General features: G+C 62.7%; 1 protein-coding gene across 1 annotated transcript; it reads left to right on the top strand.

Moving 5' to 3' along the window:
- Positions 1 to 2,263: 2,263 nt before the first annotated feature.
- Positions 2,264 to 14,288, top strand: MEGF8 (multiple EGF like domains 8; the record flags this gene model as incomplete). Its single annotated transcript, XM_088538623.1, has 7 exons — positions 2,264 to 2,349; positions 2,721 to 2,835; positions 5,104 to 5,237; positions 8,128 to 8,257; positions 11,588 to 11,916; positions 12,913 to 12,948; positions 13,621 to 14,288. Coding segments are annotated over exons 1-7 (1,498 nt in total), but the record flags the coding sequence as incomplete, so codon positions are not given.
- Positions 14,289 to 17,316: the final 3,028 nt, after the last annotated feature.

Below are 17,316 nucleotides of genomic sequence, written 5' to 3'. Positions count from 1 at the left end.
AGGGACCCCCCATCTATAGGGTCCCCCTGGCTATAGGGTCCCCCCCTCTATAGGGCCACCCCCTCTATAGGGACCCCCCCCATCTATAGGGACCCCCCCATCTATAGGGACCCCCCCATCTATAGGGTCCCCTCTCTATAGGGACCCCCCATCTATAGGGACCCCCCCTCTATAGGGTCCCCCAATCTATAGGGTCCCCCCCTCTATAGGGACCCCCCATCTATAGGGACCCCCCCCCTCTATAGGGACCCCCCCCATCTATAGGGTCCCCCTGGCTATAGGGTCCCCCCCTCTATAGGGACCCCCCATCTATAGGGTCCCCCCCTCTATAGGGTCCCCCCCTCTATAGGGGACCCCCCCATCTATAGGGTCCCCCCATCTATAGGGTCCCCCTGGCTATAGGGACCCCCCATCTATAGGGTCCCCCCCCTCTATAGGGTCCCCCCATCTATAGGGTCCCCCTGGCTATAGGGACCCCCCCTCTATAGGGACCCCCCCATAGGGCCCCGCGGGTCTCCCACCCCCAACACTAAGCCCCGCCCCCTCCCCGCCCCCTCCCCGCCTTTAAAGGGGGCGATCCCGGGGGCGGGGCCGACACGGGGGGGCGGAGCCTCCGAAGGGGGGCGGAGCCGGCGGCGACGCGGGCCGCTCCATCCCCCCGCTCGCTGGTTCCCGCCATAACGGGCCGCTCTATCCCCGCCTCGTCTCGCTGGTTCCCATTGGCGCCCCGCTCCAGCCGCCCCTCGCGCCGTTGCGTCACTTCCGCTTCCGCGCGGGCCGCTCCGGCCCCGCGTCTCGCTGCTCCGTCCCCGCTGGAGGAGACGGCGCGAGCGGGGGGGGGGAGCGGGACCTATAGGGACCTATAGGGACACATAGAGACCCATAGAGACCCATAGGGATCTATAGGGACCTATAGGGCCCCATAGGGAGCTATAGGGAGCCACAGAGACCCATAGGGATCTGTAGGACCCCATAGGGACCCCCCGGCCCCTATAGATCCCCCGCGGGCCCCTATGGGCTCCTATAGGGTCCCCGCCTGCTGCTCCATGGGGCGGGGGATCCTATGGGCCCTATAGAGCCCTGGGGTGGCCGTGGGGTGAGGGGGTCCCTGTAGGGTCCCTATGGGGTCGCTGTGGGGCAGGGGTCCCTATGGGCTCCCTATGGGCTCTCTATAGGGCCAGGGTCCCTATGGGGGTCCCTATGGGGTCGCTATGGGGCAGGGGTCCCTATGGGGATCCTCATGGTCTCCCTATGGGCTCTCTATAGGGCCAAGGTCCCCTATGGGGGTCCCTATGGGTTCCCTATGGGGTCGCTATGGGGCAGGGGTCCCTATGGGGATCCTCGTGGTCTCCCTATGGGCTCTCTATAGGGCCAGGGTCCCTATGGGCTCCCTATGGGGCTCCCTATGGGCTCTCTATAGGGCCAGGGTCCCTATGGGGGTCCCTATGGGCTCCCTATGGGCTCTCTATAGGGCCAGGGTCCCTATGGGGCTCCCTATGGGCTCCCCATGTGGCCCCCTATACGGTGGGCAGGTCCCTATGGGCTCCCTATGGGCTCTCTATAGGGCCAGGGTCCCTATGGGGCTCCCTATGGGCTCCCTATGGGCTCTCTATAGGGCCAGGGTCCCTATGGGGCTCCCTATGGGCCTCCCTATGGGCTCTCTATAGGGCCAGGGTCCATATGTGGCCCCTATGGGGTGGGCAGGTCCCTATGGGCTCCCTATGGGCTCTCTATAGGGCCAGGGTCCCCTATGGGGCTCCCTATGGGGCTCCCTATGGGGTCACTATGGGGGCAGGGGTCCGTATGGAGCTCCCTATGGGCTCCCTATGGGGTTTGCTATGGGGCAGGGGTCCCTATGGGGCTCCCTATGGGCTCCCTATGTGGCCCCTATGGGGTGGGCAGGTCCCTATGGGCTTCCTATGGGCTCTCTATAGGGCCAGGGTCCCTATGGGGCTCCCTATGGGCTCCCTATGGGGTCGCTACGGGGCAGGGTCCCTATGGGGCTCCCTATGGGCTCTCTATAGGGCCAGGGTCCCTATGGGGCTCCCTATGGGCTCCCTATGGGCTCTCTATAGGGCCAGGGTCCCTATGGGGCTCCCTATGGGCCTCCCTATGGGCTCTCTATAGGGCCAGGGTCCATATGTGGCCCCTATGGGGTGGGCAGGTCCCTATGGGCTCCCTATGGGCTCTCTATAGGGCCAGGGTCCCTATGGGGCTCCCTATGGGCTCCCTATGTGGCCCCCTATGGGGTGGGCAGGTTCCTATGGGCTCCCTATGGGGTCACTATGGGGCAGGGGTCCCTATGGGGCTCCCTATGGGCTCCCTATGGGCTCCCTATGGGGTGGGCAGGTCCCTATGGGCTCCCTATGGGGTCGCTACGGGGCAGGGGTCCCTATGGGGCTCCCTATGGGCTCTCTATAGGGCCAGGGTCCCTACAGGGCTCCCTATGGGCTCCCTATGTGGCCCCCCTATGGGGCAGGGGTCCCTATGGGGCTCCCTATGGGCTCCCTATGGGCTCTCTATAGGCCAGGGTCCCTATGGGGCTCCCTATGGGCTCCCTATGTGGCCCCCTATGGGGTGGGCAGGTCCCTATGGGCTCCCTATGGGGCTCCCTATGGGCTCTCTATAGGGCCAGGGTCCCTATGGGGCTCCCTATGGGTTCCCTATGGGGTCGCTACGGGGCAGGGGTCCCTATGGGGCTCCCTATGGGCTCTCTATAGGGCCAAGGTCCCTATGGGGCTCCCTATGGGTTCCCTATGGGGTCACTATGGGGCAGGGGTCCCTATGGGGCTCCTCATGGGCTCCCTATGGGCTCTCTATAGGGCCCCCTATGGGGTGGGCAGGTTCCTATGGTCTCCCTATGGGCTCTCTATAGGGCCAGGGTCCCTATGGGGGTCCCTATGGATTCTTCCCCCCAGACTTTTCATGCTTCGTTCCCCCTTTATCCTTTTCTTTACATTCAGGACATGGGGACATTGGGGGGACATGGGGACATGGGGGGGACACGGGGACATGGGGGGGGACATCGGAACGTGGGGCGGGGCCTGGGGAACACGTGGTCGGGGGCGGGGCCTCAGACACGTAGTTGGGGGCGGGGCCACGGAGAGACACGTGGTTGGGGGCGGGGCCACGGGGACGCTGGGAGGAAGATGGCGGACGCCGGGACGGAGGTGGGACATGGGGGGGACATCGGGGCATCTATAGAGATCTATAGGGATCTATAGGGGTCTATGTGGGGTCTATAGGGCTCTATGGGGGGTCCATAGGGGTTTGTGGGTTCTGTGGGGGTCTATAGGGGTCTGTGGGGGGTCTATAGGGTTCTATGGGGGTCTATAGGACTCTATGGGGGTTTATGGGGGGTCTGTAGGGACTTATGGGGTTCTGTGGGTGTCTGTAGGGTTCTGTGGGGCTCTATGGGGGTCTATGGGGGGTCTATAGGGCTCTATGGGGGTCTGTGGGGGGTCTATAGGGGTTTGTGGGGTCTATGGGGATCTGTGGGGGGTCTATAGGGTTCTGTGGGGGTCTATAGGATTCTATGGGGGGGTCTATAGGGGACTGTGGGGGGTCTGTAGGGGTTTATGGGCTCTATGGGGAGGCTATAGGGGGTATGAGGGGCTGTGGGGTGTCTATGGGGGTCTATGGGGGGTCTGTGGGGCTCTATGGGAGCCTATGGGGGGTCTATAGGGGTTCATGGGGGTCTATGAGGAGGCTATAGGGGTCTATGGGGGGCCTGTGGGACTTTATGGAGGTCTATAGGGCTGTATGGGGGTCTATAGGGGGTCTATAGAGTTTTATGGGAGTCTGTGGGGCTCTATGGGAGTCTATGGGGGGTCTATGGGGAGTCTATAGGGGTTTGTTGGGGGTCTGTAGGGCTCTATGGGGGTCCATAGGGGGTTATGGGGGTCTATGGGGGGTCTATAGGGGCTTATGGGGGTCTATGGGGAGCCTGTGGGACTTTATGGGGGTCTGTAGGGCTCTAGGGGGGTCTATAGGGAGTCTATAGGGTTCTATGGGAGTCCGTGGGGCTCTATGGGAGGCTATGGCGGGTTTATGGGGGTCTATGGGGAGTCTATAGGGGTTTGTGGGGGGTCTGTAGGGCTCTATGAGGGACTACAGGGCTCTATGGGTGTTTATGGGGGGTCCATAGGGGTTTATGGGGGTCTATGGGGAGTCTATGGGGGGTCTATAGAGCTCTATGGGAGTCTATGGGGGGTCTCTAGGGGTCTGTGGGGGCTCTATAGAGCTTTATGGGCGTCTGTGGGGGGTCTGTAGGGCTCTATGGGGGTCTATAGGGCTCTATGGGGCTCTGTGAGCGGTCCATAGGGGTTTATGGGGGTCTATGGGGAGTCTATAGGGGTCTGTGGAGGGTCTATGGGGGGTTTAAGGGGACTATGGGGGGTCTATAGGGTTCTATGGGGCTCTGTAGGGGTTCTATAGAGGACTATGGGGGGTCTGTAGGGGTTTATGGGGTCTGTGGGGGGTCTATAGGGGTTTATGAGGGGCTATGGGGCGTCTGTGGGGGTCTATGGGGGGTCTATAGGGTTCTATGGGGCTCTGTAGCGCTCTGTGGGGGTCTATAGGGCTCTGTGGGGGTTTATGGGGAATCTATAGGGATTTATGGGGTCTGTGGGGGGGTCTATAGGAGTTTATGAGAGGCTATGGGGCATCTATGGGGGGCTGTAGGGCTTTATGGGGGTTTATAGAGCACTGTAAGGGTCTATGGGGGGTCCACAGGGGTTTGTGGGGTCTGTGGGGGTCTATAGGGGTCTATGGGGGGGTCTATAGCGCTCTATGGGGGTCTAAGCGGGGTCTATAGGGGTTTTTGGGGGTCTGTAGAGCTCTATGAGGGTCTATGGGGGGTCCATAGGGGTTTGTGAGGTCTGTGGGGGGTCTATAGGGGTCTATGGGGGGGTCTGTAGGGCTCTATAGGGGTTTAAGTGGGGTCTATAGGGGTTTGTGGGGGGATATGGGGGTATTTGGGGGCTATGGGGCGGTCAGGGGGGTCTGTGGGGCGGTCGGGGGGATCTATGGGGCAGTTGGGGGGATCTATGGGGTGCTCGGGGGGGTCCATGGGGGTCTCCATGTCCGTGTCCCCCCCCCCAGGTCCCCACGTGGGTCCCGGAGGGTCCCCGCGAGGAGGGGGCCGCGGCGTGCGTGGGCTGCGGGACCCAGAGCGCGGGGGAGCGCTGCGAGGGGTGCGCACGGGGCCACTTCCTGCTGCACGGCCGCTGCGTCCCGTGAGTGTGCAAAATGAGTGTGCAAAACGAGTGTGCAAAATGAGTGTGCAAGGGGGAGTGTGCAAGGGGGGAGCGCTGCAAGGGGTGCGCACGGGGCCACTTCCTGCTGCACGGCCGCTGCGTCCCGTGAGTGTGCAAAACGAGTGTGCAAGGGGGAGTGTGCAACGAGTGTGCAAGGGGTGTGCAATGAGTGTGCAAGGGGGGAGCGCTGCGAGGGGTGCGCACGGGGCCACTTCCTGCTGCACGGCCGCTGCGTCCCGTGAGTGTGCAAAACGAGTGTGCAAGGGGGAGTGTGCAACGGGTGTGCAAGGGGGGAGCGCTGCGAGGGGTGCGCACGGGGCCACTTCCTGCTGCACGGCTGCTGCGTCCCGCGAGTGTGCAAAACGAGTGTGCAAGGACGAGTGTGCAACGAGTGTGCAAGGACGAGTGTGCAATGAGTGTGCAAGGGGGGAGCGCTGCGAGGGGTGCGCGCGGGGCCGCTTCCTGCTGCACGGCCGCTGCGTCCCGTGAGTGTGCAAGGACGAGTGTGCAAGGACAAGTGTGCAACAATGAGTGTGCAACGAGTGTGCAAGGGGGGAGCGCTGCGAGGGGTGTGCACGGGGCCACTTCCTGCTGCACGGCCGCTGCGTCCCGTGAGTGTGCAAGACGAGTGTGCAAGGGGGAGTGTGCAACAAGTGTGCAAGGGGGGAGCGCTGCGAGGGGTGCGCGCGGGGCCACTTCCTGCTGCACGGCCGCTGCGTCCCGTGAGTGTGCAAGACGAGTGTGCAAGGGGGAGTGTGCAAGGACGAGTGTGCAAAGGGTGTGTGTGCAACGGGTGTGCAAGGAGTGTGCAACAATGAGCGTGCGAGGCGTGTGCAACGAGTGTGCAAGGGGCGTGCGTGCAACAGGTGTGCAACAATGAGTGTGCAAGGGGTGTGCAATGTAGTGGGAATAGTGCAAGGGGGAGCGTGCGTGCAAGGGGGGCTGTGTGCAATGGGGGAGTGTGACACGGGGTGTGCAAGGGCAGTTGTGCAATGCGGGGGTTCAAGGGGGGGCGGTGTGCAAGGCGCGTGTGCAAGAGAGGGTGTGGAAGGGGGAATAGTGCAACGGGGAGGTCGTGCAAGGGGGGTCCTCGTGCAAGGGGGAGTGTGCAAATGGGGCCTTCATGCAACCGGGACCCTTGTGCAAATGAAAGTCTTGTGCAAATAAGAGCCTGGTGCAAATGGGACCCTCGTGCAAACAGGCCCCTCGTGCAAACGAGACCCCCGTGCAAATGGGACACTTGTGCAAGGGGGGGCCTCGTGCAAGGCCCCCTCGTGCAAACGAGACCCTCGTGCAAAGGGGTCTCTCGTGCAAAGGGGACCCTCGTGCAAACAGGAGCCTTGTGCAAATGAAACTCTTGTGCAAATAAGAGCCTGGTGCAAGGGGGGTCCTTGCGCAAAGGGGCCTGTTGTGCAAGGGGGCCTCTCGTGCAAACGAGACCCTCGTGCAAACGAGACTGTTGTGCAAAGGGGACACTTGTGCAAGGGGGGTCCTCGTGCAAGGGCCCCTCGTGCAAAGGGGGATCCTTGTGCAAATGGGACCATTGTGCAAAGGAGCCCCCTGTGCAAACAGGATCCTTGTGCAAGGGGGGCCCTTGTGCAAAGGGGCCTGTTGTGCAAGGGGGCCTCTCGTGCAAATGGGACCCTCGTGCAAATAGGACACTTGTGCAAGGGGGGTCCTCGTGCAAGGGCCCCTCGTGCAAAGGGGGATCCTTGTGCAAAGGGGACACTTATGCAAATGGGACACTTGTGCAAGGGGACCCTCGTGCAAACGGGGTCCTCGTGCAAGGGGGGTCCTCGTGCAAAGGGGGTCCTCGTGCAAGGGGGACCCTCGTGCAAATGAGACCCTCGTGCAAGGGGGACCCTCGTGCAAAGGGGAACCCTCGTGCAAAGGGACCCTCGTGCAAAGGGGACCCTCGTGCAAATGGGACACTTGTGCAAGGGGACCCTCGTGCAAATGGGACCCTCGTGCAAATGGGACCCTCGTGCAAGGGGGACCCTCGTGCAAATGGGAGACTTGTGTAAACAAGACCCTTGTGCAAAGGGTCCCCTCGTGCAAACAGGACCCTCGTGCAAATGAAACTTGTGCAAATAAGAGCCTGGTGCAAAGGGGACCCTCGTGCAAATGGGACCCTCGTGCAAAAGGGACCCCCGTGCAAATGGGAGACTTGTGCAAACAAGACCTTTGTGCAAAGGGCCCCCTCGTGCAAACAGGACCCGCGTGCAAAGGGGACCCGCGTGCAAGGGGGACCCTCATGCAAATGAGACCCTCGTACAAATGAGACCCTTGTGCAAGCCCCCCTCGTGCAAACAGGACCCTTGTGCAAGTGCAACTTGTGCAAATAAGAGCCTGGTGCAAAGGGGACCCTCGTGCAAGGGGGACCCTCGTGCAAGGGGGACCCTCGTACAAATGAGACCCTTGTGCAAGCCCCCCTTGTGCAAACAGGACCCTTGTGCAAGTGCAACTTGTGCAAATAAGAGCCTGGTGCAAGGGGGACCCTCGTGCAAGGGGGACCCTCGTGCAAAGGGGACCCTCGTGCAAGGGGAACCCTCGTGCAAGGGGAACTCTCGTGCAAATGGGACCCTCGTGCAAAGGGGACCCTCGTGCAAGGGGGGTCCTCGTGCAAAGGGGGGTCCTCGTGCAAATGGGACCCTCGTGCAAAGGGACCCTCGTGCAAAGGGACCCTCGTGCAAAGGGGCCCCTCGTGCAAAGGGGACCCTCGTGCAAAGGGACCCTCGTGCAAGGGGACCCTCGTGCAAAGGGGAACCCTCGTGCAAGGGGAACCCTCGTGCAAGGGGACCCTCGTGCAAGGTCCCCCCCGTGCCAGGTCCCCTCGTGCACACGGGTGTCCCCGTCCCTGTCCCCCCAGCTGTCAGTGCAACGGCCACGCCGACACCTGCAACGAGCTGGACGGCACCGGCTGTCCCTGCCAGAACAACACCGAGACGGGCGGCTGTCAGGGCGGACAGGCGGAACGACGGGAGTGCTACAAGCACCAGGTCTGTGTCACCCTCCCCTGGGGTCCTTGTCACCTCCCGGGGGTCTGTGTCACCTTCCCGGGGTCCTTGTCACCTCCTGGGGTCCCTGTCACCTTCCTGGGGTCCTTGTCACCTCCCGGGGGTCCCTGTCACCTTCCTGGGGTCCTTTGTCACCTCCCGGGGGTCCTTGTCACCTCCCCTGGGGGTCCCTGTCACCCCCCCCCAGGGACCCTGTCACCCCCCCTAGGGTCCCTGTCACCCTCCTGGGGTCCTTTGTCACCTCCTGGCGTCCCTGTCACCCTCTTGGGGTCCCTGTCACTCTTTGGGGGTCCCTGTCACCCCCTGGGGTCCCTGTCACCCCCCCCCAGGGACCCTGTCACCCCCCCTAGGGTCCCTGTCACCCTCCTGGGGTCCTTTGTCACCTCCTGGGGTTCCTGTCACTCTTTGGGGGTCCCTGTCACCCTCTTGGGGTCCCTTGTCCCCCCTCAGGGTCCCTTGTCACCTCCTCACGGTCCCTGTCACCCCCTGGGGTCCCTGTCACCAGACCAGCGGCTGCCAGGGGGGACAGGCGGAGCGGCGGGAGTGCTACAAGCACCAGGTCCCTGTCACCCCCTCCCGGGGTCCCTGTCACCCCCCCTAGGGTCCCTGTCACCCCCCCCCAGGGTCCCTGTCACCCTCCCGGGGTCCCTGTCACCCCCCCTAGGGTCCCTGTCACCCTCTCGGGGTCCCTGTCACCTCCCCTGGGGGTCCCTGTCACCCTCTTGGGGTCCTTTGTCACCTCCTGGGGTCCCTGTCACCTCCCCTGGGGGTCCCTGTCACCTCCCCTGGGGGTCCCTGTCACCCTCTGGGGGTCCCTGTCACCTCCCCAGGGTCCCTGTCACCTCCTGGGGTCCTTTGTCACTTCTTGGGGTCCTTGTCATCTCCCCTGGGGGTCCCTGTCACCTCCTGGGGTTCCTGTCACCCCCCCCAGGGTCCCTGTCACTCTCTTGGGGTCCCTGTCACTCTCTTGGGGTCCCTGTCACCCCCTGGGGTCCCTGTCACCAGACAGGCGGCTGCCAGGGGGGACAGGCGGAGTGGCGGGAGTGCTACAAGCACCAGGTGCCTGTCACCCCCTCCCGGGGTCTCTGTCACCTCCCGGGGTCCTTTGTCACCTCCTGGGGTTCCTGTCACTCTTTGGGGGTCCCTGTCACCCCCTTGGGGTCCCTTGTCCCCCCTCAGGGTCCCTTGTCACCTTCTCACGGTCCCTGTCACCTCCTGGGGGTCCTTTGTCACCTCCTGGGGTCCTTGACACCCCCCCGTGGTCCCTTGACACCCCCTCAGGGTCCCTGTCACCTCCTGGGGGTCCCTGTCCCCCCCCCCCCCCCATGGTCCCTTGTCCCCCTTTGGGGTCCCTGTCCGCCTCGTGTAGTCCTTTGTCACCCCCTCAGGGTCCCTTGTCACCCCTAGGGGTGCTTGTCACCTCCTGGGTCCCTTGTCACCTCCTGGGGTCCCTCTCCCCCATCACAGTTTCTCGTCACCGCCTGGGGGTCCCTGTCACCTCCTGTGGTCCCATGTCCCTCCTGGGGGTCCCTGTCACCTCCTGTGGTCCCTTGTCCCGTCTCAGGGTCCGTGTCACCTCCTGGAGGTCCCTCTACCCGATCACAGTCCCTTGTCACCCCCTCGGGCTCCCTGTCACCCCCCTGGGGTCCCTTGTCCCCTCTTGGGGTCCCTTGTCCCCCCTCAGGGTCCCTTGTCACCTCCTGGGGTCTCTGTCATCTCCTGGGATCCCTGTCCCCTGCCTACGTGGTCCTTTGTCCCCTCCTCACGGTCCCTGTCACCTTCTGGGGGTCCTTGACACCCCCTTGGGGTCCCTTATCACCCCCTCGGGGTCCCTGTCACCTCCTGGGGGTCCCTGTCCCCCACTGTGGTCCCATGTCCCTCCTGGGGGTCCTTGTCACCTCCTGGGGTCCCTGTCCCCCCCCCATGGTCCCTTGTCCCGTCTCAGGGTCCATGTCACCTCCTGGGATCCCTTGACACCCCCTTGGGGTCCCTTGTCACCTCCCAGAGTCCCTGTCACCTCCTGGGGTCCCTGTCCCCCGCCTACGTGGTCCTTTGTCCCCTCCTCACGGTCCCTTGTCACCCCCTTGGGGTCCCTTGTCCCCTCCTCATGGTCCCTGTCCCCTCCTGGGGTCCCTTGTCATCTCCCGGGGTCCCTGTCACCTCCCGGGGTCCCTTGTCCCCTCCTCACGGTCCCTGTCACCTCCTGGGGATCACTTGTCACCCCCTCGGGGTCCCTGTCACCCCCTCGGGGTCCCTGTCACCTTCTAGGGTCCCTTGTCCCCTCCTCACGGTCCCTGTCCCCTCCTCACGGTCCCTATCCCCCCCCTCCGTGGTCTTTTGTCCCCTCCTCATGGTCCCTGTCCCCTCCTCCCCTCCTGGGGGTCCCTTGACACCCCCTTGGGGTCCCTTGTCACCTCCCGTGATCCCTTGTCCCCTCCTCATGGTCCTTTGTCACCTCCCAGGGTCCCTGTCACCTCCTGGAGGTCCCTGTCACCTCCTGGGATCCCTGTTCCCCCCTCCATGGTCCCTTGTCCCCTCCTGGGGTCCCTTGTCCCCTTCTCATGGTCCCTGTCCCCTCCTGGGGTCCCTTGTCACCTCCCAGGGTCCCTTGTCACCTCCCAGGGTCTCTGTCACCTCCTGGGATCCCTGTTCCCCCCTCCATGGTCCCTTGTCCCCTCCTGGGGTCCTTTGTCCCCTCCTCATGGTCCCTGTCACCTCCTCATGGTCCCTTGTCACCCCCTTGGGGTCCCTTGTCCCCTCCTCATGGTCCCTTGTCACCTCCCAGGGTCCCTGTCACCTCCTGGAGGTCCCTGTCACCTCCTGGGATCCCTGTTCCCCCCTCCATGGTCCCTTGTCCCCTCCTGGGGTCCCTTGTCCCCTTCTCATGGTCCCTTGTCCCCTCCTGGGGTCCTTTGTCCCCTCCTCATGGTCCCTGTCACCTCCTCATGGTCCCTTGTCACCCCCTTGGGGTCCCTTGTCACCTCCCAGGGTCCCTGTCACCTCCTGGAGGTCCCTTGTCCCCCCCCCCCGTGGTCCTTGTCCCTCCCCCGTGGTCCTTGTCCCTCCCCCGTGGTCCCTTGTCCCGTCCTCATGGTCCCTTGACACCCCCTTGGGGTCCCTTGTCACCTCCCAGGGTCCCTGTCACCTCCTGGAGGTCCCTGTCACCTCTTGGGATCCCTGTTCCCCCCTCCCGGGGTCCCTTGTCCCCTCCCGGGGTCCCTTGTCCCCTCCCGGGGTCCCCGTCACCTCCCAGAGCCCCCCACCCCCGTCCCCATCCAACGTCCCCCCCTAACGTCCCCCTGTCCCCCGCAGTGCTCCAAGTGCCGCGACTCGTTCCACGGGCACCCGGTGGGCGGGCAGCAGTGCTACCGCCTCATGGCGGTGGAGCAGGAGTACTGCCTGGACCCGGCGTCGCAGAGCGACTGCTTCCACGCGCCGCGGCGGCGCGCGCTGGGGCTGGCGCGCACGGTGCTGTTCGGCGTGCAGCCCAAGTTCACCAACGTGGACATCCGCATCACGCTGGACGTCACCTTCGGCGCCGTCGACCTCTTCGTGTCGTCCTCCTACGACACGTTTGCCGTGGACGTGGACCCGGCGACGGGGAGGCACTCGGTGCGGCTGCTGCCGGCGCCCGCGGCGGCGTTGGAGGCGGTGGGGTCGTCGGAAGGGTCAATGGGGTCAATGGTGACGTCATCGGGGTCAACAGCGACGTCATCAGGGTCATCAGGAGGGTCGGAAGGGTCAATGGGGTCAACCTCAATGTCATCGGGGTCAACGGTGATATCGTTGGGGTCATCAGAAGGGTCAATGGGGTCAACCTCAATGTCATCGGGGTCAACCTCAATGTCATCGGGGTCATCAGGAAGGTCGGAAGGGTCAATGGGGTCAACCTCAATGTCATCGGGGTCAACGGTGATATCGTTGGGGTCATCGGAAGGGTCATCGGGGTCAACCTCAATGTCATCGGGGTCATCAGGAGGGTCGGAAGGGTCAATGGGGTCAACCTCAATGTCATCGGGGTCAACGGCGACGTCATTGGGGTCGTCAGAAGGGTCAATGGGGTCAAGCTCAACGTCATTGGGGTCAACGGCGACATCGTCGGGGTCAATGGCAACATCAGGGTCAACGGTGACGTCATCGAGGTCATCAGAAGGGTCAATGCGGTCAACCTCAAAGTCATTGGGGTCAACGGCGATGTCATCAGGGTCGTCAGAAGGGTTGATGGAGTCAATCTCAACGTCATCGGGGTCAACGGCGACATCATCGGGGTCATCAGGAGGGTCAGAAGGGTCAACGGCAACGTCATCGAGGTCAACAGCAACGTCATGGGGATCATCAGAGTCAGAAGGGTCAACACCAGCGTCATCAGGATCAATGACAACGTCATTGGGGTCAACAGCAACGTCATCGGGACCATCAGGAGGGTCAGAAGGGTCAATATTGACATCATCGGGGTCAACACTGATGTCCCCTGGGTCATTAGGATCAACAGCAACATCATTGGGATCGTCAGGAGGGTCAGCAGGGTCAACAGCAGCGTCATTGGTGTCAACGGCAACGTCATCGGGATCATCAGCAGGATCAATAGAGTCAACATCAGTGTCATCGGCGTCAACATCGATGTCATCAGGGACAATGGCACCGCCACCAGGATCATCAGGAGGGTCATCGGGGTCAATGGCAACGGCATCGGGGTCAACGTCAACGTCATCAGGGTCAAAGGAAAGGTCATTGGGGTCAATGACAACGTCATTGGGATCATCAGGAGAGCCAACGGGGTCAACGTCAAGGTCATCTGGGTCAATGGCAACATCACTGGGATCATCAAGTGGGTCAACAGGATCAACGGCAACGTCATTGGGGTCAACGGCGACGTCATCGGGGTCAACGGCAACGTCCTTGGGATCATCAGGAGGGTCAACGGGCTCAACATCAATGTCATCGGGATCATCAGGAGGGTCAACAAGGTCAACGTCAACGTCATCGGGGTCAACGTCAAGGTCATCGGGCTCATCAGGAGGGTCATTGGGCTCAACGTTGACGTTATTAGGCTCAACGTCAAGGTCATCAGGATCATCAGGAGGGTCAACGGGCTCAACATCAATGTCATCGGGATCATCAGGAGGGTCAACAAGGTCAACGTCATCGGGCTCAACGTCAAGGTCATCGGGCTCATCAGGAGGGTCATCGGGCTCAACGTCAATGTCATTGGGGTCAACGTCGGCGTCATCGGAGTCAACGTCAAGGTCATTAGGATCATCAGGAGGGTCAGCAAGGTCAACGCCAACGTCATCGGGGTCAATGTCATCGGGCTCAACGTTGACGTCATCGGGCTCAACGTCAAGGTCATCGGGATCATCACGCGGGTCATCGGGCTCAACGTCCCCGTCGCCGCCGCCGCCGCGGCGCCTGCGCGAGGAGCGCGCGCGGGGCCTGGTGACCTACGTGACGGTGCGGGAGGCGGCGGCCGCGCTGGCCGTGCGCGGCGTCCGCGACCGCCTGGTCCTCACCTACCCCCACGAGCTCCACGCGCTCAAGTCCAGCCGCTTCTACCTGCTGGTCCTCGGCGTGGGCGACGGCGCCCGGCACGGCGGCGCCTCCCAGGGGCTGCTCTTCTTCCGCCAGGACCAGGCCCACATCGACCTCTTCGTCTTCTTCTCCGTCTTCTTCTCCTGCTTCTTCCTCTTCCTGTCGCTCTGCGTCCTGCTCTGGAAGGCCAAGCAGTTCCTGGACGCGCGGCACGAGCAGCGGCGCCACCTGCAGGAGATGACCAAGATGGCGAGCCGGCCTTTCGCCAAGGTCACCGTGTGCTTCGACGCGGGGACGCTGGTGGCCACCGGGACCGGCCGCGCGCGGGGACGGGGACGGCGCCTGGAGCTCGGGGCGGCCGGGGGTGGCCCCATGGGCGCTGGTGGCACCATCCATGGTGGTGGTGGCTCCATCTATGGTGGTGGTGGCACCATCCATGGTGGTGGTGGTACCATCTATGGTGGTGGTGGCACCGTCTATGGTGGTGCTGGCCCTATGGGTGCTGGTGGCACCATCCATGGTGGTGGTGGCCCCATGGGTGTTGGTGGCCCCATGGTTGTTGGTGGCTCCATAACTGGTGCTGGTGGCCCCATGGGCGCTGGTGGCCCCATTGGTGTTGGTAGCTCCATCTATGGTGGTGGTGGCCCTATGGGTGCCACTAGCACCATCTATGGTGGTGGTGGCCCCATGGGCGCTGGTGGCCCTATGGGTCCTGGTAGCACCATCTATGGTGGTGGTGGCCCCATGGGTGTTGGTGGCTCCATAACTGGTGCTGGTGGCCCCATAACTGCTTTTGGTGGCCACATCCATGGTGGTGGTGGCCCCATGGGTGTTGGTGGCCCCATAACTGGTTTTGGTGGCCACGTCCATGGTGGTGGTGGCCCCATGGGCGCTGGTGGCACCATGCACGGGGGCCCCATAACCGGTGTCGGTGGCAACATGAGCAGTGTTGGTAGCCCCACAACCGCTCTTGGTAGCCCCATAACGGGTGGTGGTGGCCCCATAACAGGTGGTGGTGGTTCCATAACTGGTGTCGGTGGCACCATAACAGGTGTTGGTGGCCCTATAACTGGTGGTGGCGCCATGACTGGTGTCGGTGGCTCCATAACGCCTGTTGGTGGCCCCATAGGTGGCGCTGGTGGCCCCATGACACCTCTTGGTGGCCCCATGACACCTCTTGGTGGCCCCATAACACCTCTTGGTGGCCCCATAAGTGGCGTTGGTGGCACCATGATGGGTGTTGGTGGCACCATGATGGGTGTTGGTGGGACCATAACTGGTGTTGGTGGCTCCATAACACCCATTGGTGGCCCCATAACACCTGTTGGTGGCCCCATAGGTGGAGCTGGTGGCCCCATGATGGCTCTTGGTGGCCCCATAACAGGTGTCGGTGGCTCCATAACTGGTGTCGGTGGCCCCATAGGTGGTGCTGGTGGCCCCATAACACCTCTTGGTGGCCCCATAAGTGGCATTGGTGGCCCCATAACAGGTGGTGGTGGCCCCATAACAGGTGGTGGTGGCTCCATAACATCTCTTGGTGGCCCCATAACAGGTGGTGGTGGCTCCATAACAGGTGGTGGTGGCTCCATAACTGGTGGTGGTGGCCCCATAACGGGTGGTGGTGGCCCCATAACACCTCTTGGTGGCCCCATAACACCTCTTGGTGGCCCCATAACGGGTGGTGGTGGCCCCATAACAGGTGGTGGTGGCCCCATAACTGGTGGTGGTGGTTCCATAACTGGTGTCGGTGGCACCATAACAAGTGTTGGTGGCTCCATAACTGGTGGTGGTGGCCCCATAACACCTCTTGGTGGCCCCATAACAGGTGCTGGTGGCCCCATAACGGGTGTCGGTGGCCCCATAACACCTCTTGGTGGCCCCATAACGGGTGTCGGTGGCCCCACAACACCCATTGGTGGCCCCATAACAGGTGGTGGTGGCCCCATAACACCTCTTGGTGGCCCCATAACGGGTGGTGGTGGCCCCATAACAGGTGGTGGTGGCCCCATAACACCTCTTGGTGGCCCCATAACACCTCTTGGTGGCCCCATAACAGGTGGTGGTGGCCCCATAACAGGTGGTGGTGGCTCCATAACAGGTGGTGGTGGCCCCATAACACCTCTTGGTGGCCCCATAACGGGTGTCGGTGGCCCCACGACCCCCGTCGGTGGCCCCACGCCGCCCGCTGCCGTCCCCGCGTCCCCGCGCCGGGGCCCGGTGACGCTGGAACCCACCGAGGACGGGGTGGCCGCGGTGGCCACGTTGCTGCTGCAGCTGCCGGGGGGGCCGCGGGGGCCCCGGGGCGCCGCCCTCGGCTCCGCCCTCGTCACGCTCCGCCCACACCTGCTGCGGGGGGGGGGCGGCGCCGCCGCGGGGGGGGGCGGCGCCGGGGGGGGCGGCGCCGGGGGGGGGCCCCCCCGCAAGGCCGGGGGGGCGGGGCATGACCTCACGGCCACGTGACCCCCCCCCCAATAAAATATATATATATGGGGGGGATATCGGGTGACCCCCCCCCGATAAAATATATATGGGGGGGGACATCGGGTGACACCCCCGATAAAATATATATGGGGGGGGCATTGGGTGACACCCCCCCCGATAAAATGTATATGGGGGGGGCATTGGGTGACACCCCCCCTATAAAAAGCATATGGGGGGGGCATTGAGTGACCCCCCCAATAAAATATATATGGGGGGGGGGACATCGCGTGACCCCCCCCCGATAAAATATATATGGGGGGGGGACATTGGGTGACCCCCCCCCTATAAAAAACATATGGGGGGGGCATTGAGTGACCCCCCCAATAAAATATATATGGGGGGGGACATCGCGTGACCCCCCCCCCCGATAAAATATATATGGGGGGGGACATTGGGTGACCCCCCCCGATAAAATATATATGGGGGGGGCATTGAGTGACCCCCCCCCCGATAACATATATATGGGGGGGGATATTGGGTGACCCCCCCCCCCGATAAAATATATATGGGGGGGGATATTGGGTGACCCCCCCCCCGATAAAATATATATGGGGGGGACATTGGGTGACCCCCCCCCCGATAAAATATATATGGGGGGGGACATTGAGTGACACCCCCCGATAAAATATATATGGGGGGGGTCACCCAATGCCCCCCCCCCGATAAAATGTATATGGGGGGGGATATTGGGTAACCCCCCCCCCCAATAAATCATATATGGGGGGGACATTGGGTGACCCCCCCCGATAAAATATATATGGGGGGGACATTGGGTGACACCCCCCCCCGATAAAATATATATGGGGGGGGATATTGGGTGACCCCCCCCCCCCGATAAAATATATATGGGGGGGACATCGAGTGACACCCCCCAATAAAATATATATGGGGGGGGGGACATTGGGTGACCCCCCCCAGTGGGGAATTATGGGGGGGGTCACATTGCCCTATAGCAAAAGACTCCTATATATTTGGGGGGGGGGGTGTTGCATGAGCCCCCCCCCATGTAAAACACTCCTATATATTTTGGG

The sequence above is a fragment of the Tinamus guttatus genome, unplaced genomic scaffold (assembly GCF_059628265.1).
Source record: "Tinamus guttatus ecotype Peru unplaced genomic scaffold, ASM5962826v1 Tinamus_guttatus_pri_ptg001112l, whole genome shotgun sequence".
Classification (NCBI taxonomy): domain Eukaryota; kingdom Metazoa; phylum Chordata; class Aves; order Tinamiformes; family Tinamidae; genus Tinamus; species Tinamus guttatus.
This window is presented reverse-complemented; position numbering and strand designations above follow the sequence as displayed.